This window comes from Amblyomma mixtum, chromosome 6 (genome assembly GCF_055824585.1).
Source record: "Amblyomma mixtum isolate Tamu chromosome 6, ASM5582458v1, whole genome shotgun sequence".
Classification (NCBI taxonomy): Eukaryota; Metazoa; Arthropoda; class Arachnida; order Ixodida; family Ixodidae; genus Amblyomma; species Amblyomma mixtum.
Window position 1 is genome coordinate 8,682,575 of NC_143017.1, and position 24,523 is coordinate 8,707,097.

At 46.9% G+C, this 24,523-nt stretch overlaps 2 protein-coding genes across 2 annotated transcripts in view; both read left to right on the forward strand.

The window, feature by feature from the left end:
* The window catches only part of LOC149338181 (uncharacterized), a gene marked incomplete at its 3' end in the record, with an annotated part of 168,999 nt that extends 151,186 nt beyond the window's left edge, over positions 1–17,813 (forward strand). Inside the window, exons 8-9 of the mRNA XM_089550117.1 lie at positions 17,313–17,430; positions 17,761–17,813. Coding sequence (XP_089406243.1) covers positions 17,313–17,430; positions 17,761–17,813 — 171 coding nt within the window. The remainder of the gene's footprint in view (positions 1–17,312; positions 17,431–17,760) is intronic.
* Positions 17,814–17,840: 27 nt separating this feature from the next.
* LOC149338183 (uncharacterized) overlaps positions 17,841–24,523 on the forward strand; it is a 157,330-nt gene continuing 150,647 nt past the window's right edge. Inside the window, exons 1-2 of the mRNA XM_089550282.1 lie at positions 17,841–17,864; positions 18,174–18,278. Of these exons, the coding sequence (XP_089406408.1) occupies positions 17,841–17,864; positions 18,174–18,278 (129 nt within the window). The remainder of the gene's footprint in view (positions 17,865–18,173; positions 18,279–24,523) is intronic.

Below are 24,523 nucleotides of genomic sequence, written 5' to 3' on the forward strand. Positions count from 1 at the left end.
TGGCACGTAGAACGTTAGAGGAGACTCTTCGTTTCGCAGCCACGCGCTGCATGGCGCTGAGAGCGATAGCACCGCTGAGGGCTTGCACAGCGCCTTCTACAAACAGAGAAGGCTGGCACGGCGTGCTGGCACTGCAAAGACGGAGAGTGAGGGCGAGGATGTATGGCTCACGCCAGGAGGCACTGCAGTCTTACTAGCCGCCTGGCGAAGATGATACGGCGAGGGGGAGTGAGAAATCAGTCTATTAATCTACGCGAATGCAGAACCACACCGTAAAAAAAATGCTCCTCAGTACAGAGAAACCCGCTGGTAATGCGTTGCCGGAGGGTTTTCCGCAACATGAACACAGCGACTCCGTCCGACGGTTGTCGCATTCTTGGTAACGGAGAGTTACGCTATGCTATGCACGAGAATGAAATCGTTTCTTTGCAACGAATGCTTCTGTTGTGTTCTTATTAAAGGTCCCGTAATGTGTATGCACACTTCCTCCGTTCACATGGAAGTCATCTGATCTAGAACGGAAATAATCTGCATTGTAATTATGTACTATCGAGAGCAAAAATAACAGACCCCTGCCAGCGCGTGCCGATCCGCGCCAAACTGCATGCGAGCACCACCTGACGATGCGCTCCTAGTGCCGAGACCAGCGCAGTGGCGTGCGCCCATCTCGAGGAGCGCTACGCATTGTGTGCCACTGCGCTCGTCTCAGCATCTGGAGTGCTTCGTCAAGCGGCGCTTGCATGCAGTTTGGCACAGATTGGCACGCGCTGGCAGGGGTCTGTTATTTTTGCTCTCGATAATACTTTCAGTAGTACATGCACATGCATCTGTGTATAGCTTCTGCCCAGAATATTCACTGCAGATATAGTAGTCCAGAGGCCGAGGAAATAAGTATTATGTACAAGACTTTCATGTATATTATGTATTGCACACGTACAAAGAATGCAACTTAGAATGAAAGAGTGGCAAGTGTTTGGTTGAGTACAAGTACATACGTTTTATTTTCATGACAAATTGCACACATTGTACCTCTAAACATTGCTGTCGGATCCATCTGAAAAGACAAAAAAATCCTTATTTAGTAGCCACACAACACCTATTATAAATTTCACAAATACATTTGAACCATCCGCTATTGAACAATTGGCTTTCGTAGAAGCTTGTAAAAGCCATTTACTGAGAACCAAACCAACATGATTCATTGCCTAAAATTCATTTCTCATAGCAGTAAACAGCAAAAACCACAGGGCTAGGAAGAAGCAGACAAAATGCGCTTACTCGGACACCACTGTGTGCATGAGTCTTTATGGTTGTCTACAATTTTGTGCAAATAGAAAGTAGCTAAGGATGGGTGCCAAATACAATTCAATGCAGATGCCTTTCATTACATAGTACTCAATGCACAACTTAGTGAGCAAGGAACATTGCTAACATCTGAAAAAGGCCAGACACTTGCCCACAAGCATGATGATGGTTGTGATTTTTGATGGCGCGAGGGAATGTGAGGACAAAGAGCACCATGGCACAAGGTATTTTCTTCATCTCAAGGTGGGGCAATGAACCATTTGGCCGGCATTTCACCCTAAAAAAGACGAGCACCAGGTGAGGAGAAAGCTTGTACCCACTGGATTGGTGGTTACCCAGCACTTGCCCACAAGCAATCGGGAAGCATACTTCCCCGAAACCTTATGCTTTCAGTGATAGTTTCCATTATCTCAGCATCTGCAAGAAAATGTACTAATCTCTGATGTCAGTGAAAATGCAGCCACAGGTGCTGGTTGCAGCTCACTAAGGTATTCAAATATCTCTGCAGTGCGCTTCACAAGGAACAGATGCTTAAGTTTCTACAAAGGGCTCTTTGCAGAAATTTAACCGAAGGCCGCTGCCATGTTAACCTTTTCAAAATGATGGCCCAAAAAGACAAAGTGTAGTCATGTGTCTGATGTAGAAAAATGATGAAGGCATGAATCTTTCAGCTTCTTCAACAGCTGTGATGTGTTTGTAACTGGTATTGCTTGGTTTGGATATTAGGGTTTAACGTCTCAGAGCAACTCAGGCTGAGGGACGCCGTGTTGAAGGGCTCCGGAAATTTCGACCACCTGGGGTTTTTTAACGTGCCCTAACATCGCACAGCACACGGGCCTCTAGAATTTCGTCAGCAGCCGAGCGCCGTAACCACTGAGCCACCGCGGCAGGGCTGTTGCTGGTATTGCTTCGCACAGCTTCAGTCTTCTCTGACATTTCGTGAAATCATTCCATATCTGTGAAAGATCTCGCTCGCAAACATTTACATTTTGGTTCTAATGAAGGAGCAAAACAGACCCATGTCCTAGGCCTTTTTTGTGACACTAAAGGAAGGCCCGCTTTTAGGGGTCATTATTACGAAGAGGTCCATGTGGCAACAAACTTTGAAACAATTTCTGCAAGGGCTGAGTGTTCTGAAGCCTAAGAATTTCTCATGAGGCGCCCTGTAGATTGAGTGCTCTGAAGCCTAAGAATCTCTCATGAGGTGCCCTGTAGATGCATCAGAACACCTAAGTGAGCTGTTACTGGGTCCTATGAGTGCTCTGCCACTTGACATTAAGGGTATGTACTTTTCCTCGACACATGCAGTGATGATGTATATGTTGAGCGAAAGCATAAAAGACTTCGAAGAGTTGCGCTTCCAGATTGCTTGCGGAGGAAAGCACAAGAGTCTGGCCATGCTCAGCTGTTAACTTTGCTTCTTCCTTGTTGAGTTCTGCAGTGAGTACTACGTAATGACAGAAGGTATCTGCATCGACTCATGTTTAACATCTGTCTGTGCGACCTCCATCTTGTACGACACGACAGGCAGCTCCATAATGCCCTTCATGCACCGAGTGTCAGTGTGTTCTGTCAGCTTCCTGGCCCTGTGTTTTCTGTTCATAAAGTTATTACTGCCTTCATTCTCCAGTCCATGAAGCCTGAATGTGCTACACTGGGTTGCTCCACGCGTCATGCAGTAACCTGGCCATTTTTTTCGTACATCGGAGGCACTCAGGTCGCAAGCCATGCTTACTATATTCAGCAGATAAGTGTGCATGTGAGACATATCATTTATAACCAATTTTAACAGCGGTATTTCTTGCAAGAATATCTAACTGCTACTCAATTTTTCCTCAAATTTCCAGATACACACTCTTATTCAGATTAAAAACATAATTTGGCTACTGTACTCTCGTGATGCCACGTCTTGAGTTTGCATCAGTAGCTTGGAATAGTGCCTCTGTTACCTCTGGCAATGAAATCGAAAATGGTCAGAAGATTGTATGCATCCTTTGTGATAGATATATTAAGCGCTGTCGTTTCTAAGACTACGACTTTCTTCTAGCAGACCTTGGTATGTCTACTCTTTATGACAGGTGACTCACGCGTGACATGCATTTTCTACATAAAGTTGTGCTCGGCTCTATTGACTGTGAGCAGTTATTGATGTCACTGCGATTTCGTGTGCCTCAGGGAAAAACCACCAAATGCTATGATAGATTTTATCCTGACATGCATGCCATTTCACCAATGACTCGTTTGCAAATAATACAATTCAACTTTTTATGACACAGAAATATTTGCATAATTTGCTGTTTTCATTGTTTACTTCATTATGCTTGTTTTTCTTTCATCGTCATCGTGTTTGTATTGACTTAGTGTGAACTCATTTAGGCCAATTGGCTGTTCAGGCACATTTAAAATAAAATATCTACCTATCTATTTAAGCAGAAGCACAGCACCAAGGTACTCACCAACTGTTTGAAGCAGTGTGCGCAACTTCTTGTGCTGACATGAATACAGGTACTTTGGAATGCACATTGTCCAAGTCTTCATCATGCCATGCCGCTTCGACTCTCTGGTAGCAAAATGTTCCACTAAAAAAAGAGCAATTTTGTTTGTTAGACTAGTAATATTAAATTTTACTATATAGTAGGTACTTCTCATCATTCTACCCCAGACTAAACCATACACCAGTGAGCATCATGTTTTGAATTTTGTTGCATATGATCACAAAATGTGGTGTAAAAAATAAGTCAAAATAAGTCTGACAAAGTAATGTTTAAAAAAATCTGGGCACAAGGAAGAAGGAAGCTAGCCAGATAGCCTGGACGAATGTTTTCAGTTTCATGCAAGCATCAGTACCTTCGCACACAAAATGTACAATTTATTGGGTTTACCCTTCCAGAATGGAATTTCATGCTGCAAACATCTAGCTATGCGAAAAAAATTTTTAACTTCCATTCCAGACAAAAGAAAGAAAATTCCTCTGGTGTTTCTTCACAAGCCTCTGCAAGTATACAATTCAGTGAATCTACTCTGCAAGTACGTGAACCTACCAGCACGAGACAATGACTGGAAAGGAGACAAAGCAGGCGCTGACTCGCAACTGAAGTTTATTGAAGCAAACAGGGAGTACATAGAAAAGCCAAACAACACCACAAACCACACAGTTACAGATAAGCTATACCACAACATGAGTAAAAGATCGCCCTTAACTTTCCTTTCATCTAGATAGTCCAACTCGTTGCATATTAACACGATGGACAGCACACTCACAGATTTGTCACCGAGTCATAAGATGTGTCTAGCCTCGATAATTTTCCGGTTAATCTGCTCCGAATGTATCGCCAAAATGAGTGTTGCCAAAAGGAATGGCTAGCAGCCTTCACATTCCTTGCGATGTACAGATAAGTAGAACCCCTACCAATATCCAAATATCTCTTGTGCTCCCGTGGTCTTACATTCACACACCTTCGAGTTTGACCAACATAAACCCAACCCCAAGATAACAGCATCCGATACACCACATACATTTTACAAGGCACATATGCTTTTCCCGGACCAAATTCACAAAATTATTCTTAACAATTTTACAGTTTGTAGACAACTTATTAGGGGCCAAGAGCACCATTTCTGCGTCATACCTTCAGACCACATTTTTCAAATTGTGCGGCAATCTATGTATGTACAGTAACACAGTCGATCTTTTGGCATCTCGATGGCTGGCCCCGGCCGTATCCTGCCAATCCCTGTGAAGGGGTTTTAGCTTTAACATGCTAAAGGGAAGAATGGCGCAGCATCAAGTAATAAGGACAGCAGGACAACAAGCACACGCACAAGTGCCAACCTTGGAGCGGATACAGAATCCAAGAGCACGTGCTTGACCATCAGCACTGACAGCCAAGGAAATGAGAAAACACTGATTTGAACATTCAAGATTGAATGAGCCTAATCCTTGACTGCCAACGCTGAATGTCAAGCATACGCTCTTGGATTCTGTATCTGCTCCAAGGTTGGCACTAATGCGTGTGTCCTCTCCTGCTCTCCTCGTTACATGACGCTATGCCATTCTTACCTTTAGCATGTCTGACAAACTTGATCAATCTTATACGCTCAGCTTTAACAATTTATCACACACTCCTGCAATAGCATGGTTGGGGAATAATGCTTTCGTAAGCCTCAAAATCTGCTCATGGAGACCACTTGTCATGCTGTGAAAGCATCACTTCATCAATACCGAGCCTAGCCTAGATGACGCAATGCTATCTTTCACTAGCTTAGAATGGTTCGGCCAATAGTCAAGTAGCTGCTTGACACTCCTGGGTGAATATCGGCAGCATACATGGCATGTGCAGAACATCAAGGTGAAGCCCAGAAACCGCAGCTCTATTTGATGGGACATTTCCTCCAAGGAAAACCTAAGTTAAAGAAAGGCCTTGCTCCTTAAACAACTTGACAATATGCACAGGTCCCACACTATCGCAACTTTTTGTAAAAGACCAGAAAATCAGACGCAGTGAAAGATTTTCCCCCAGCCCATGCAAGTTCTTGGCAACCACTCCATCCACCCTGCTTAAGAGAATATTGATACGAGGTGGCAAGCCTAGGAAAAGGACGACATGATGACAGATGATAATATGGTTTAATGGCTGTGGGCCTAGCGCGAGCGCTCCGTCCCGCGCCACTGCCCTCTTCTTCATCTTCGTAACATAACCCGGGTCCTCCGAGCGATCGTCCCGATCGATTGCGTAAATTCTCGAAGATGAGGTGGTGATGGCCATGATCACAAAGGATAGAAGAAGATGAAAGGCTTGCCACCAAGATGAACGAGATGATCTGGTGAACGGTTGTCCCTGGAGCTTCAGGTCCAACGGTCGGTCGCCCACAGTCGAAGGTCAGGGGTTAAGACTCGCCGCACAGCTTGGCCGGGGGTGCCGTCTTGATTCGGGTCGTCGTCGGGTCATTCTTCGTCTGGTCTTGGTCGTCGTGTCTTGTGGTCGGGGCTGGGGACGGGGCTGGGGAAAGCGGCTGGTCGGTTCTGGTCAGTTCGGGCTCGGGTTGAGCCGGCGGCGGAGTCCAGGTCCCCTCGGCCAACGACGAAGGCGAGCAGAAGGCGGCGATGCTCCAGGGCCCGGGATGACGAGGAGGAACCCGCACCTCACACCAAATGATACGAGGTGGCAAGCCTAGGAAAAGGACGACATGATGACAGATGATAATATGGTTTAATGGCTGTGGGCCTAGCGCGAGCGCTCCGTCCCGCGCCACTGCCCTCTTCTTCATCTTCGTAACAATATTACTTAGCACAGAGGCATTCAATCGATACATATACTAGACTTTTGAACATATGCCGCACAGCCATACTCCAGAAACATGCTCTTCAAATAAAAGGAGGTAAGCCCAAAAAAAAAGACTATTACGCACCTGTTTCTAAACACAAGCTCATCATTGTGCTCCAATATACACATTCACAACCTTTTCATGACGTCCTCATACGGGATGGAATAAAATAGTTCTACATCGACACTAACCGCCAGACAATCTGCTGGATTGCCATTCTTGAGATACTCAACCACGCTGCGAATTGAGTACAAGAAACGGATCTTCAAGTTGCGAAGTAGAGAAATGCTTTTGCAAATAACCAGACAAAATTTTGCAAGAACCCTTTTCTGAAATTTATCTGAAGAGCATGCTAGTGAATAGCATTTATTTTAAGAGCATGGCTGTAGAGTATTGTAGTGTGGTATGTGTTCAAAAATCTGGTATATATAGTGGTTCGAAGATGGGCCTTGTGCTAAGAGGTATTTTAAGTAGGGTGGATAGAATGATTGTCAAGGACTTGCATGGACGGGGGGAAAAATCTTTTGCTATGTTGATGATTTTCTGGTCTTTTACAAAGGTTCTGCTAATTTGGGACGTCAACATATTCTCAAGCTGTTTAAGGAGCAAAGCCTTTGTTTTAGGTTTACCTTGTAGCAAATGTCGCCACAAAAAGAGCTGCGGTTTCTGGACCTTACCTTGATGATCTGCACACACCATGTGTGCTGGTGATATTCACCCAGGAGTGTTAAGCTGCTACTTGGACACAGGTTGGCTATTACAAGCTAGTGAAAGATAGCATTGGACTGTCAAGCCTGGGCTCAGAATTGATGAAGTCATGCTTTCACAACATGACGACTAGTTTCCAAGAGCACATTTTAGGTTAATAAACGCAGGATTTCCTAACCATGTTATTGCAAGAGCATACAATAAATTGTCAAAGAATCCGAAAGCTTTTCACGCGACCGGCGCAATCAGGCCGGGGCCAGCCAGCGAGATGCCAAAAGACCAGTTGTGTTACTGTACGTACATAGATTGTTGCACAAATTGAAAAATGCGGCCAGAAGGTATGATGGAATAGCGATTTTCTTGGCCCCTAATAAGTTGTTTAAAATATGTAAAACTGTTAAGAATAATTCTGTGAATGTGGCTAGAGAAAAGTACACATGTGGAGTGAAATGTATATGTACCTTGTAAAATGAACATGGTATCAGACACTATATCTTGTGGTCGGGTCTATATAGGTCAAACTGGAAGGTGTATCAATTTAAGATTACAGGAGCACAAGAGGGTAGGGGTTCTAACTTTTCTGTATATTGCAAGGCATGTGAAGGCTGCTACCCTTTCCTTTTGGCAGCACACATTTTGGCAGTAAATTCATAGAAGATTAAATGGTAGATTATTGAGGCTAGACACACCTTACGACTCGGTGACTAATGTGCAAGTGTGTTGTCTATCGCACTAACACGCAATGAGTTGGACTATCTCGATCAGGGGAATGTTCAGGGGCATTGACTCATGTTGTTATGTATCATCATCATCATCATCAGCCTGACTACACCCACTGCAGGGCAAAGGCCTCTCCCATGTCTCTCCATTAACCCTGTCCTTTGTCAGTTGCCGCCACTGTATCCCTGCAAACTTCTTAATCTCATCCGCCCACCTAACTTTCTGCCGTCCCCTGTAATTGTGTGGTTTGTGGTGTTGCTTGGCTTCTTCATGTATTCCTTATTCACTTCAATAAACTATGGCCGCGACTCAGCGACTGTCTTGTCTCTTGTCTCGTCTTTCGCACTGGTAGATTCACCATGATGTCTCACCTCTGCAGAAATCCAACACGACATTTTCCTCTTCACACTTGAGGTTCAGTGCATAATAAGGCCAACTCCAGTCATCCGCAAGAAAAGTTCATGGCTCCATTAACACTGCCTCCTGCTTACAAGACACTGTGCGGCATTCATTGTAGATTCTACCTGCAACACAGAACGCAAAGTTTTAGTTTGAGTGGACTAAACTAGGAAAGAAGCACAAAATATCTATGGCCAAACCGCCGAGCTGAAAGAAATAGAGGGTAGTGTAATAGTGAATATACTGATATAGTTTTGTGTAACATCTTCTATTCATATAAAATGTACACTTTTTTTTCTTATGCTGACGCCTGGGTACACTATTTTGTGCACTTATTGCATGGGTCCGAACTAGCAGCTTGCTAACGGCCCAGATGCTTTTATCACCCTGTTTGAATAACCTTCATCCAAAGTGAATAAACTGATACTGATATTGCATGGAAGATATATGCATGATATATTGTGATATTCAACACTGCTACCATTGGCTTAGCCAACTATTTATGCATAACAAAAAATGCAGTATCACATAAATACTGATACAGTACTATTAGTGTTAATATTAGCAGTGCAGGTTCAATGAAAAAAAAAGGGGCCTAGTGCTAGCTGCCATTCCCGCAGCAGGCTTGTGACCAATCGCCAGTTTAAAGGAAAAAGGAATGACTGAAAAGGGAGAGAGCCAGTAGGAAGGAAGACAGGCATAAAAGGACTTAGGATACAATAGGCAGGCAAGGTTATTTAGACAGCAACCACAAAAGAAACATTAACACCCAAGTAAAGATGTACAAGACCAACCATACCATTGTGCACAGTGGATAACTTGTTAACCTCATTTAGCCCAAAATATATTTTCATATATACTTGTGCTATAAAGTGATTACATTCATGAATAGCATAACTGAGCGACTGAAACCAAAACAGGGATGAAGGGCGGTGAATGAGCCCCAGGCGTGATACTTTTGCCTTCCTAGTGGGACACAGAAGGATCATTCAGTTGAACATCGGGTCTCTGAGATTAATATGTAGTTTAATAGTAGCGGAAAAATAGAAGTAGTAACAACAAAGCAAGCAATGTAGCTGAACACTGTTCTATGCACATGAGAAAAAAATGCATTATGAATAACCAAGTATGCAATGTTTGTAGCTGCACATTTCTTCACACACGTGTCTAAAACATATGCGCATGATTTGCCACAAGAGAGTGTCTAGTTTAGATAGGGTACCTGCTATGGCAGTAGTGCACAATCAGGCTGGAATGAAATGCAAGCAGCGCCTATGAACAAGACAAAATATTTCACCTGTGTGATTTCAGCTTGAGTATGCAGCTAGCCTGAATCCTGTTTCAGGGTAAGAGATCTACCTAATACACATATATGAACCCTTTCTAAATGTATAGCTCGCTGCGAAGTAGAAAAGTACTGCACATGTATGTTCGCATTTCGTTCCGGCCTGACTGTAAATGCATAACGTCTGTCTAATGCATATCATTATCAGTCAAGGCTGTCACTTCCAACACCAAGCAGATATGTGAAACCTGTAAGAAAAGAACTCCTTGAAGGCAAGAGTCTAGAGACAAGCTTCTAGACCCACTCTGAAGGATGTAGATTTGGTGTTTAGTGTGGCATATAATTACTTCTGCATTAATAGCGAGCATGCAAGGCCAATACAAGGTGCTTCTGAATTTGGTCGCCTAAAATTTGCTTGGGAGAACGCAAAATAATGCTAAAGAGCAATCTATAGACACAATATTGCATGCTGAATAAACAACAAGAAAAAAAGAAGGCAATGCTCTGGAAGCACCTTCACTCATTCAAGACAAAAATGATGAGGCATGCTGATGCTGCTGCTTGAACAATAGAAAAAAGCGACTACTGCTTACTTACAATAAACGCTTCCTCTGAGCAAGCAATGAAAGAGAGCTGTAACTCATGAAACCTCTCGTCATTCTTTTTACAAAAAAGGAATTTAAAAGGCTGCAATGCAAGAATCCCTGCCATAATAGTATTCTCCTCACACTTGGGTTGCACAAGCCAAGGCTTTTAACAGCATGTGTTTTTGCATGTGTTCATTCTGAAGCATTACACGGTTGAAGCGACACAAAATATTTACTTCCCCATGAACCTGTGCGTGTAGCATAATCACAGAAAATATTTTTTACACTGGACAGAAATACAACAGCATAGTGGCGTAACTGACACACAACAGGCTTCGGGGACAATGCAAGACAATGATCTGAAATCCTACACAACAGACCTGCGACATTACAATGGCTAAATCCTTGATAGTAGTATTTGACAGCCTTCTAAATGCTCGTGCGCAACAGGTGGGAGCACTTTACTGCGAAGCAACAGTAAACCTTTGTCACTAGTCTAAACACAAGTGCGCCTCATTGCAACTTCCACTAAACTTTTTTGCTCCCAGTGCAGCAAAGCAAGTACACAGGGGGCTCGAATGGCAACGATACGATGTGTTAGGCTATCATGTCATCATCTTAACATAAACAATGCATGTGGTCTCTGTTCCGGACTGCCAATCAGCCTCGAGAAGACAAAGATGCTTATAAAAAAAGAACAAAGCAACAAGCTCTCAAACCTCATAGTGAACATAGAAGTAGCCGAACCATGTAACCTAGCCAATAGTTCGAAGCTAAGCAGCAGAAGAAAATATGTCAAGGCCAGGACTGAGCAAACAGAAAATCATGGAGGAAACCTAAAAGTAGCAACAAGCAATGAGAGTGGAGTTGCCTTGATGTTCATTGTCAATACCTACTGCTCAAAGTAAAGGAAACCAGGGTATAAGCAATACAGCATTTCATACTATGCTTTGAGCAAATGCAGTGAGAATGAAACAGACTAGAGACTTGTCTTATAACATTTTCACTCTTCACTTTGCACCAGAGGAAAATAAATTTGTGTGCAGTTCACCTACTGCTTGGCACTGTCCTAGAAGGAATGAATCCAGGTCTCGAAAAGTCTACAGAGAGAATACTGATGCTGCATGTGCATTTCTCTCTAGACTCCCTCGTTTATTCCTTCCCTTAGGTTCAGGAGTCCACCGAGAGACAGTTACTGCCCCATTTTCTTTCCTCAAAAACCAATTTTAATTTCATTTCTCTCAACTGTCCTGAAATATGTATAAGTTACCAATTTTTTTAGTGCCTAATTACATACTGTAATTTTTGCAAGGAATATGAGGTTGATGGACAAAAAAAAAGTCTGGAATGGTACCTTAGGTAACTTGGCACCTGGACAAACAGCTGACCCACTGGGCGTCCCAAGGGCTCTGCTGCGAGGCGTCCCTAGCAACAGTAGCCGGTTGTCCAGATCCAAAGGAACCACGCGAATGATTACCGAAAAGTTTAAGGACAGCAGATGCCTGAACACAAAACAGCTTTTCAGCACTGTTGCAGTGGGATGAGCGGTTCCTAATCTCTAGACTATACCTAGTAATAAATAAATTATCACAAGACCATCTCAAGCGCAGAATGATCTCAAAGCACATTCGAAACGCACTACCAACATGGACAGCCTGTGCTTAATTGAATCCAAAAGTTTACGCTGATCGACCAATGTTACTTCAAATAGAGACAGAAAGCGCATGCACGTTGCGCTGATGTTACCGTGAACATAACATGCGACGAGACACAGGGTTACAATAGAAACACAAAACCGCTTTCAAAATCTGAGAACAAACTGACACCCCACAACTTCACCAAACCGGAGCCGACGCCGTGTGGCTGCCGCCAGTCACTCGCGATGCACAGAAACAATAAAAATGCAACGCCCCTGACTTTCCTTGAGCAATTTTCAGTCGATTAAACTTCAAACTGTTCGCACCGACCACCGTTCACCTCACCAAGCATGTGTGCACGGAGGAAGTAAAATTTATGCGGGCAAGTCAGCCGCGCAAAACGCCGAGCACGATGCCATTTGCAGAGCTATGGTACATGGTGCTATGGTAGCTATGGTGGCTAGTAGAGCTGCACGGGAAATTCATAGCGTCATTCGCGTATTCGCGTCCATACTTATGTTGCTGACGCCGCAAAAGCGCACCACTTTGAAAACATATGAAATGTATTTAATTTTACCGCAGCTTTTTTAGCTGACAACTTGAATGGTTTTACATATTAAAATTTTCTTTTCATTTCATGAGTGTTGTTACCACAAGAGCGCAGTGCATGCAGCTTGGCCGTGATGAGTCGAAGCGCTAGCCAAGCCCGCAGTCGGAACCATGCGCGGAGTATGTGTGGTGTTGAGTGAACAGGTGCTTTAGAGCGGTTTTTGTTCTTCCGTGTTCGCTGAGTGCGTCCTGCCCGCTGTATTGTCGTTACGGTGCGTGTGTGTGTGTGTGTGTGTGTGTGCGTCTGCGTGTGCGTGTGCGCGCGCGTGTGTGTGCGTGTGCGTGTGCGTGTGCGTGTGCGTGTGCGTGTGCGTGCGTGCGTGTGTGTGTGTGTGTGTGTGTGTGTGTGTGTGCGTGCGTGCGTGCGTGCGTGCGTGCGTGCGTGTGTGTGTGTGTGTGTGTGTGCGTGTGCGTGTGCGTGTGCGTGTGCGTGTGCGTGTGCGTGTGCGTGTGCGTGTGTGTGTGTGGGGGGGGGGATGGGGGGCGGCCCGTACGCCGCATTGGAGTGTACAACCGCTTGCTGTCCCATGCGGCATCGATGCATAGTAAATGACCGTGCAGAATGTGCGTTACAATGCCAGTGGCCCTGCACGAAAGAGGAGACTTGAAGCCGGCGGAAAAGCTGCTCACCCTCGTGGGACTGCAAGAATCTGGCGAGGAACAGTCGACACGCGTTTCGGAGGATGATTGCGTTTATCAAGCTAAAAAATTCAGCACTGGCCAATAGCACTGATGAGCTGCTGCTGCGTCATGATAAACACCTGTAAGCTTGTTGGATGTGAACGTGGCCATGAGTGGTATTCGTAGAGCAGCGGCCCTCAGTCGATACCTGAAGACGATTACTGTTTGCCCGCGCCCCGGCGCCTCGCTTCCAACCGCATGCGTTGGCGTTATTTATATCTAAATTTCACACGTAGTTGAACTTTCGCAAATATTACAGCCGCATCTTTCAAGCGTGCCGTGTGAAGAGGACCCTTTTTCATATTTTTTTTGTGGGAGAGGGTGGGGGAATGAGCGGCTGCTCAAATGTCATTCTTTATTATTTTGACCTTATTTCCATATATGTGCCAGGTTGGCCCATTCTTGCCCCTTGGTTGCATGTAAGCAATGCATTTATTGGGTATAAATTTCTTTGCTGTTGTATTGGTACAGGGTTAATGATTCTCATTGTATTGTGGTGACACATCATTGTATGCACTCCTTGCAGAATGTCTAAGGGGGTAATAAATTACTGAGCAGAGAGTATGCCCTGTGATAAATGCGAGGAACATTACTGATTTACTTCACACTTGGCATGTTCCGTTGTCGTTAGGGGTTACGTATGCCTTGCCTGCTCCTTTCCAGTGTAGGGGCGAGAGGCATGTCAAGCTCCACTTAGCAGCTTTTTAAGCATGAAATGCTTTTAGCTCCCGTTGTCGGCAGTGTGGTGACGTCACGCCGAGACCGAGAGCCATCATCCGGGGACTGAAATCCACTCATCCGGGCACTGAAATCCCCTCATCCGGGCACTGAATTCCAGTCATCCGGGCACTAAATTCCAGTCATCCGGGCACTGAAATCCACTCATCCGGGCACTGAATTCCACTCATCCGGGCTCTGAAACGAGAACATCCGGGCACCGTACGAGACTTAACGAGATTTAACGACTCTCTCAGCCCTCCTACGCGACCGTCATGCAAGCGCCGGTTGGTCTTCAAACGAGACAAAAAATAACTGCTGTCAGTGCCTTCTCAATGTTTATCAAGATATCAGTGGAGCTGTGGGTTTGATAATGCACGGAATTATAATTTACGATTTCTAATAACGCGCGCAGAAAGCACATAAGTGCCACGTTACACTTCGTTCTCATACGTGATCTCTCAGGGGCTTCGCGCATCGAAGCCAAACCGCGCAGGCGCACAGGGGCCCGGGGGAGAAGCGCTGCGTTCAAAGGGCAAGGCATCGCGCCGAACGGGTGGTGGCGTTCCTCCCTTCCTTTACGGTGCGGTTCGGGTGTCCACCGAGATGGCAGAGAATTACTGCGCCATTTCCTTTCCTCAAAAAACCTTGCGTTCAAATGGCAAGGCATCGCGCTGAATGGGCGGTGGCGTTCCTCCCTTCCTGTACGGTGCGGTTCGGGTGTCCACCGAGATGACATTAGGCCCGTAAAGATTTCATGCTTACTCTACTCTCGTTTACGGGAGACGCAGAGATTTTTTCCGTCCACTCTCTACTGGTCAACATGGTAAAATAAACTGAAATAATGCATGCTTGCTGAGACTTAGCTTAGACTACAATTCATTTATTTACTCTCAGGGCCTATCGGCACCAGATAGAGGAGTAGGTGGTCAACAAAAATACATGTGTAATAGGCAGATTAGTTAAGGTGATTATACACAGCATACTTGAAGGCGTCGGATGCAGTGATGGACATGACGAAGGCAGAGAAGATGTGACAGTTGGAAACATAGAAAAGTAGAGATCTGCGTGAGCTTACACATGACTTAAGGTGAACACTAGCAAAAAATTAAGAAGGTGCAGAAGACTGAGGCTAGAGTTAAAGCTAGTTTAACAAAGAAAAGAACCTCTCAGCAAGCCAAAATGAGCACATGCAAGCAGTTACATAAACATGGAACATAAAACGTTTTGGATGGAAGAAAAGCCAAGGCACATTGCTCATTGTGACGGTGCTTAAAAAGTGGGTGTCCGGTTGTTCACCTTCATATCCGGTCCTTCCACACCTAGCAACTGAAATGCCATCAAGGAGGAGCATCTCCAATCACTCTAATTGCATGGGAGGTACTCATCTCCAGATGTCAGAGGCTTGGTGTCTCATTTTAGTCTCGATAGTTTGGTAGATATAAGCATTACCACATGTAAGAGGCATGTGGTAGCCTTGCAGGGGGTGTATTTTGTAAGTCTTACAGCATGTTGTGCAATGCTGGCATGTTTCATTATTTACATTGCAGTAATATGTTAGCACAGGCGAGAAAGTTTGTAACTGAGCAGAAAAAAACAATATTCATGCCATGTCTGAGCCGCATTCTTAGTACCATATAAAACATAGTGCGTATAAAGAACTCCTCATTTTTTTAATAATTTTTCTTTCTGAGCACTGGTTTTTTGCAAGTTAGCAGGGTTTTATAGTCTTCTGCGGCTGTCGACTGGCCCGCATGTTTGTCAAAGCTGCAGAGTTCATGATGGGTCATGTCAGTGCAAGCTAAATAAAGGTGGATAGGAAATTCATGCTTCCAGAGTACATTCCAGAAAAAACAGCTATTATTTCCTACTCAGGATGAGGAAGCAGCACCGACGGTGCACATCCTCCTTGTCACTACAGCAATTATGGCTGCTCACTGCTTTTTGACAGCGTTTCATTTATCCGCAGGAAGACCAGGCATGAATGACCGGCTATAGGTACCTAATAAATTGAACATTGCAATGAGCAATATTTTGTTGTGCCTGTGCTTTTGTTATCCGTGAAGCAGTTAGCGTTTTTGATTGATGGTTGTGTAGCAAAGATGTGACTGTTACATTGCACTTCATTCACAAATTTGTTTGCCCATGCTTTTGGCTTTCTCAGTGGTTCGTTTCCTTATCAAACGGCAGACGGAAATTCGGCTTTCACCTTGTGCACTTTCATGTTTGTAATGTATTTTCAGCTGGTGTTCAGTTTCAATTTAGAGAAGTTGTCTAACCATTGTCTGTGTCTAAATGTTTTTTTTAACTCTTGACCTCATTATGCTGCATTTCTAAATTATTTATTAAATGCATTTATTAATTGTTACCCTGTCATGTGGTTAGCGACATGTGAAAATATTTTTTTATGAAGTCAACCTTCTTTTAAAGTTATAGCAAAGTAAGTCCTTTGTTATTTAATGTTGCTCACAATTTGTAGCAATCCCTCAACGTTGAAGCAACATTATGCATCACTTGGGTCTAATTTGATTATCACCCCCCCTCGGATCTTCACCTTTGCACATGGGGTTAATCTCATTTTCGCCATGCTAGTTTGTGGACATTATTGAACAAGAGTAAACCACACAGATCGGAAATGGGACGTCATGTGGTGCCTAGTCCAGGGGCCAACAGTTACGGCGTGTAATACGTTTCAGAAAATGCATAATACGGCCAGCCACCTTCACGAATGTGTTACGGATGGACCCTCCATTTTAGATGCAACAGAGCAAGCGTTTGTTCTGTTATGGAGAGTTTGTACGTAACATTCACGGAATTTTTTTGCAGTGCACAGTGCACTCTTCTGCAAACATTCAAAGCGCGTGGCCCGATCTGCCTTGAGAGGAGATCGTAGAAGGCCGGCGATAATGGGAACATCGAGCCCTGCTATGGGCACAGAGAGAGGAGGATCGGTGTATGGTGTGAAACACGCGAATACAGAGGACGCGAGGCACCCGATACAGACCAATAGATGGAATGAGTTTGGCGATCTACATGCTATATTTTAAACATTATCAAATTTTGCTAATACTGTGATCACTCACATTTCGCGAGGAAAGCTGCGTGCTTCAATATTGTTCTGTTTAATGCACTAGTGTTTTAGTCTACAGCAATCCACAATATTTACGAATGCACAAGGATGAATAGCCGACATTCCGCCAAGAACCTGCCTTAGTAGAACACAGACAATAGCGCTGGAGGACGGGAGCATTTAACAAGAAAAAGGTCATAAAATGAGATGCCACTGATAAGTAAGTAGCTGCTGTGTGAATGCGTTTCTTGTCTGCTTTGCGCGTGCAGTTGGTGAGGCAGTTTGCTGAAAACGAAGACACGGACCTCAGAGAGGCAGTCAAAAAGTTCTTTCTGTTCCTCGAAGGATACTTCCAGGAAGTTGACAATAGATATATCTCAAAATTAGGTGCGTATTGCAACGACATTTTTTGGTTTCATATTATCATAGGAAACACTTTCAGTGTAATAGGAATCGCTTGGCAGCGAAGTAACGCCTTATTGCTAGAGCAAAGTCGCTGCGAGGTCTAGTCGGGAATAATTTGCCTGCGCCCTGATGTTAAATCCTTTCTCCCATGTGTGAAAGTAGCGGAGCTGCGGCGACTAGTATCGCATTGCTTCCCGTCCCTGTGAGCTGGTCGCCTGTGCCAAGCATTTGTTGTTGTTTTTTTTTCATCCGCTGACGCTTCCTGCGGCAGTCGCCTGTGTGTAACCTTAGTGTCGTCCTTCTGCATTCCAGACTTTGTGGTCGGAACCGAAGTGCAAGACAGCATCGGATTTCTGCTGCTCAATTCGCCTGTCACTATCAAAGGCGGTGCCATGTGTAGCAAGGTCGCACAGCAGGTAAATGCCGAACATACCAGTGACGTTCGTCACAGTTTGACTCTCAACATACTCGCACTGCGAAAATGCGCCAAGTATTTTTCCGAACATGTACAGGAGGTGGGCACTGCCTCTGTAATGTAGCGTAGCTCACGGTGCCAATGTGTCCATCGCGCTTGTATCTGGTTTCAATTTTACCGATTCGCTTCTTAAAAACGCCTCTGAGTCTTTAAGAGGAAAGAACATTGCTGCATGCTGCTCTCTGGCGCGTCTGGAAAGCAATAAACTCGGCGTGGCGGTGACTGCTCTACCTGTCTCGTGGCGGCACAGTGGACGAGCCACCTGCTGCCGCAGCACGGAAAACCGAGCTGGTTGGCTTCGAGTGGCGCCCCCTATCTCTGCCGGCTGGCCTTCGCCGACGATGAAGACGGCGTGGTGAGCACTTTTGGTCTGCAGTATTCAGGTCCGTGTACCTGAGAGGCAGATTCTGAGTACTCCCTGTTCCTGAACAGAACGAGCTCTCCGGAAGAATGTATGATATTGGCTCGAATCGATGTACGCATTCCAACTCTTCTATTCATTGTTAGCCATTGTGGTTGTGGCGGACAGTGCATTTTTTTGCAAATGACTTTGCTAAGTACAGATCAGACTCCACGACGAGCGAATAAAAATCCCCCTATAATTTGTTTTTACGGACTTCATGCAGAGTCCACTTAATTGCCGAGTAGCGGTCCCAATTACAGGAAAGGCGGGCTTCTTAACTTGGCTGCCGTTTGTACACGGTGCTGCATGCGTACGCGCCATCTAATGGGAGAAGTCACCCAAAAGAGGTATTAAAATTTACTGAGGGTGTTAAAGATGAACAGGAATAAATCAGAATGAGTGAATATTTATTTTAAAGGTTCGTTATTATTAGAGAGCACAATCTTTTTAACTGGTTTTCCCGATTTTTTCGCTACAGCATTGTCAGCGGTGCAGTACACCAGCAAAAGCTAAAACCTGCTAACAGGCTGGGGAATTCTTAGTGAACAGTTAAGTTTTGAACTCTTACTGTTAGGCTTGCTAATTACTGAGGGCCGTGTATCCTGCAGTATGTACTATCCATATCAGTTTTTAGAATTTCGAAAACCAGGTTGAGCTTTTAGCTCTGGCACTACACATTTTGGCTATTTTGTCGCGTCAGTCCACCAGAGAAATTCCTTTGCCCGCAGTCTTCCCGAAAGCGCAATTATTTTGTCACGATGTAGCAAGTAGTTATTGGGCCATAACGCCGAGGGTAAACCCATATCCGAATTTCTAAACAATCTGTGGGATCGTCAACACCGGAGTGACGGTGTGCTAACTAGGTGGCACTTCACCCACATATCGCTCCGAAGGAAGGAAGGCGCAGTTATTTGAGAGCACAAGTGTTTATTATTTATTTATTTATTTATTTATTTATCATCATACTGTTGTGTCCCCTTATCGCTTTTGTGTGTGTGCGCCCCCTCCTAACGACCACTCGCATTCCCCTCCTAACGACAGTTCGCATCCTCCTCCTAACGACCACTCAATCCTCCTCCTAACGACACTTGCCCCTCGTCGCACGCTGTCACCAGATGCCCCCCCACGGTGCGCCCCCGCACCCTCCTCCTGTTCTGGGAAGCCACTCCCTCCCGTGGACGCTTCTCAGCTCCCTCCTTTCTTCGGGCGGCCAGTTCGGCTGCTGCCTCGGTCGACGCTGGTCGCACCCTCTTCAGCTTTAAATAAACGAAGTCTAAAAGTACCGTGTGCGTCTTTCGCTGCATTCAACACAGCGACCGGACACGACAGTGGCGACGAGAAAGTGGATTCGACCCGCGCTACGCAACGCTATTGACAAGCCATGGCTACGCGAGGGTTTCCCAATCAGATACCAGAGTTCAACGGCTCATCGTGGTCATTGTGGGTTGGACGCCTTCAGTTCTACTTTGAAGCTAACAACATCACAGACCCAGCCTTGAAGAGGGCCAACCTGCTGACGCTGTGCGGGGAGCAGACCTACGATACTGTCTGCGCCCTTATTCAGCCAAGCACACCAGCGGCAGTGTCTTACGACGACATCGTAAAAGCGCTGCAAAAGCACTACGACCCAAGGCCATCCGAGGTCTACAGCCGGGCTCGCTTCCAACGACGAGATCAACTGGGAGCAGAAACTGTGAGCGCCTACGTAGCCGCGCTCAAGAAGCTCGCTGCCGACTGCAATTTTGGAACGCTGTCGACAACAGCTACCGGGCAGGAGGGAGACGCAGCTTCTTCTGCTAACACCACCATGCTTCCCTTGGGCGTGATGTTACGCGACAGATTTGTGTGCGGACTGAGTGACGAGTCACTGCAGCAGCGCCTGTTCGCTGAGAAGGACCTCACATTCAGCAAAGCTTACGACATCGCCGTTCGAGCGGAGAGCGCCGGTCACCAGCAGAGAGGGATTCGCCGGAACACCGAGCCGGTACACCAGACAAGCAACCAGGTGCGCATGCCTTCTGTTGTTGTAAAATCGGTCAAAAAGGCACAACGCTGCTGGCGGTGTGACGACCAACACAACCCCCAGGGATGTCGATTCCAGTCAGCCACGTGTAATTTTTGCCACAAGCGAGGGCATATCGAAAGAGCATGCATTACGAAACGGAGACTTGCCAAGATAAAGTCACCTTCCCAGCCTAATCACAGCGTCAACGCCTCAGAGAATACGCCGCTATCTGATCTCCATGGAACAACATCAGCAACACCATCTGTGTTGTACGACCTGAACACCATGAATCTCGGCACGCGACCGAAGATTTTTACAGAAGTAAGCGTACATCACCAGCTGATTAAGTTCGAGGTGGACTCCGGCGCAGCCTGTACTCTGATCAGTGAGGACACGTTCCGAACTTCATGGCCATCTGACGCACCCGCCCTGCAACAAGACGACACGCACCTGCGAACGTGGTCAGGACAGAATCTGCCACTATTGGGCTCTGCCAACGTGCAGGTTAACTACAACGGCCAGACCCATACGCTACCTCTGCTTGTTGTGAAGGACACAGGATCAAGCCTTCTAGGGAGAAACTGGTTTTCTCCACTAGGCGTGATGATATGCGGCAAACATCAAAACGCCGATGCGCTAAGCCGTCTGCCACTAGACGCAACTGTTGACGAACCATTTCCACCAGGAGACGTTCTGATGTTCGAAGCACTGCCAGAACCTCCGCTTACAGCAGGCACAGTTGCAGCATCTACGCAGAAGTGCGCAGCTCTCCGGCTAGTTTACACAGCTGTTCAACAAGGCAACGTGCATAATCTCAAAGGGGACAACTTCGACGCTTACCGCAGGCGAGCTACAGAGTTGAGCACCCATCGCGGCTGCATCATATTTGGGTCCCGAGTTGTGATGCCGAGAGAACTACGCGCACAAGCTATGTCTCTCATCCACGCCGGACATCGGGGCATCGTTGCAATGAAAAAGTGTGCCAGAAGCTACATGTGGTGGCCTGGCATTGACAACGACATCGAAACAGTGGTGCGAGAATGCAAGCCTTGCCAGAGCAGCCGGAGCGCCCCGCCGAAAGCTCCTGTCCCAGAATGGGAAAAGCCAGACACTCCATGGCACACACTGCACATTGATTTTGCAGGACCAATTGAGGGCTGCACTTTCCTTGTGGTCGTAGATGCCTACACAAAGTGGCTTGAGATAAGGCAAATGGGACAGACGACTTCGGCAGCAGTCATTGACAACCTCCGATCACTATTTGCAACGTTCGGCCTGCCGCGCAAGGTAGTGTCGGACAACGGAACACCGTTTGTGTCTGCGGAGATCCTCAAGTTTTATCGCGACAACGGGATCTCATCAGTTACATCGGCCCCCTACCACCCAGCGACAAACGGACAAGCCGAGCGCTACGTAGCCGAGCTAAAACGCGCCCTTGAAAGAGATCAGACAGGCTCGCTGCAGCGCCGCCTTGCGCGCTTTCTCTTCAAGCAGCACACGACGGTTCAGAGCACAACAGGCGAGACCCCCTCGAAAATGATGTTCGAGCGTGAAATGCGAACCCAGCTCACAGCCATCCTCCCCGAGCCAAAGGCAGAGACGTTCCGGGAAGAAAAAGCAATTCCGCGCTGCGGCACGCTTAATGAGGGGCAGCGCGTCCTCGCCCGACAGTTTCTGAAAAAGCCACGCTGGGAGGAAGCTACAATTGTCAGACGCATAGGCCTGCGCTCTTGGCTCGTCAACATACATGGCACAGTAGCACGCCGACATCTCAACCAGCTGCGTAGATTTACGACGCCGTCTGAGAGCTGTCCGCCAGCGGAGAGAACACGTGCACCATTTTCCCACATAGCCTGGCACCCCTTCCCGGAAGAAGAGACTTCGCCCAGGACAGACCTAGGAGACACAGCGAACAACAGCCAGCCTACAAGTGTTTCTCCCCCGAGCGCACAAAGCCAGCGCGCCTCCACGCGTGAGCGCCGACCCCCTGCACGATACCAGGCAACTTTCTAAGGGGGAAGGAAGTGTTGTGTCCCCTTATCGCTTTTGTGTGTGTGCGCCCCCTCCTAACGACCACTCGCATTCCCCTCCTAACGACAGTTCGCATCCTCCTCCTAACGACCACTCAATCCTCCTCCTAACGACACTTGCCCCTCGTCGCACGCTGTCACCAGATGCCCCCCCACGGTGCGCCCCCGCACCCTCCTCCTGTTCTGGGAAGCCACTCCCTCCCGTGGACGCTTCTCAGCTCCCTCCTTTCTTCGGGCGGCCAGTTCGGCTGCTGCCTCGGTCGACGCTGGTCGCACCCTCTTCAGCTTTAAATAAACGAAGTCTAAAAGTACCGTGTGCGTCTTTCGCTGCATTCAACACAGCGACCGGACACGACACATACCCACAGCGCCATTGGCTGGCATTACAGTGGGGGGGTAGAAGAAAAAGTACACAAATTACACAGACAGCTACATTACATAACACTGCACTAATCCCCAGACCTCGGTGAAACCCATAGCCCCGCCGCAGCACCCGAAAGCGGGCCCGCGGAGCCGCGCGCGCAAAGCAGAGACTACATTTACGCGCGTGACAGCACAGCTAAGTTAAGCGATCGCCTGCCGCGCGGCCAACCAAAGGGTAAAATCGCGCGCAGCGCAACACGAGGAAGGATGGGGTATACGCGGAGCACATCTTGACGACGCAGGTCGCACATCGATGGCTCATCGCGCGTCGTCACCGGCAATGGCCCGCGATGACGGAGAACCAGCCAAATCAGGCCCTCCCGAATTCGGAGCGCGTTGGCGCCGCACAGGCGGGCTACACGACTCCGGAGGTTCGGGCCAGGACTCAAGCATACATACTAGATGCGCACGTTAAAGCACCGTGCTCTTGGGCCCCGGGCAAAGGCCGAGGCACCCGGGAGCCAAACTCTACGCACCTTTCTGCTGCCCGAGTCGGTGGCGATCTCCCCGTTCCATTTCCCGCTAGGGCCTCTCGCCGAAACAATGCCCCGAACTGTCACTCGGCATGACCCAATGGGGACGCGAGGTCGAAGCGGCAAGAACGGAAGAGAGGGTCATTTACTGCGGTTCTCGGAAGAGCTTCCCTTGCAAGGGACGACAAGCAGCGCGGCTGCCCACATTCCGCTCGCGGACCCCCCGCGGGGGGTCTTTCTAACGAACGAAACGGCGGAAGCGGGCGAACACTCGGGCAGCCCAAGAAGCTCAATCCCCACAAATGATATCGATATTACTTACCGCAGGCTGCACTGCACTCAATAATTAACGAGCCCATAAGTAATATTCCAAATAAGGTCGTTTGCGGACCACCGTATCTGCATATCGATAGCAGCGGCACTACGAATAAAACAAAACTGGCATCTCATGTAGCCAGACGCAAAGTTTAGGCGCATATGGGCAAAGAAAGATTTCCATTGGAACTCTGCAGAGCTTCAAGGGGGCCTATTGAGGCGTAAATACAAGCCACAAATTGCAAGCCTTGCGACAATCTGAGCTCTATTTCTAAGTGGCCGAAAACATGCGAGCGACAAAGTGAACTGCGACCTACATTCCACAGCCCTGAGTTTCCAAAGAAATCTCATTGCACCATTCTTGCGCTAATGCAGACGAGCGCGCATATTTCGAACCCGGACAACTACAAACAGTTGGTAATATAGAGGACAGATCCCTTTGAAAATTGAGTGTTAGAGTATTATTACGTCACGTCGTGTAACGAACTCTTTTAGCTCCGGTGATTCCTTGTATTACATGGTTGAGGCAGACTACTCCTACCTCTCACTGTTTAGATAGGACGCCGGCGGCCGGCACATGGCTGCCAGTCATGCGTCGCTAGCATGGGTTCGTTATATTCTTGATTCTACGTTCTCGATAAATCTTAATGAGTGATTTTGCGATGGCCTTCGAGTTTATATCCGGGTTCGGCGTGCACTCTGCCTCTACCTAACGTCTCCTCCAGTCCAAAACGACATTACAAGGAGCTCATATACCGGAAGCGGTGGCTTAGGGGATAAGGTGCTCGTCGACCGAACCGGAGCACCCGGGTTCGAACCCGACCGCGGCGGCCGCGTTTCGTTGGAGGCGAAGCGCAAAAGGCGACCATGTGGTGTGCGATGTAAGTGCGCGTCAAATACCCCCAGGTGGTCGAAATTATTCCGGACATCTCCACTACAGCGCCTGTTTCT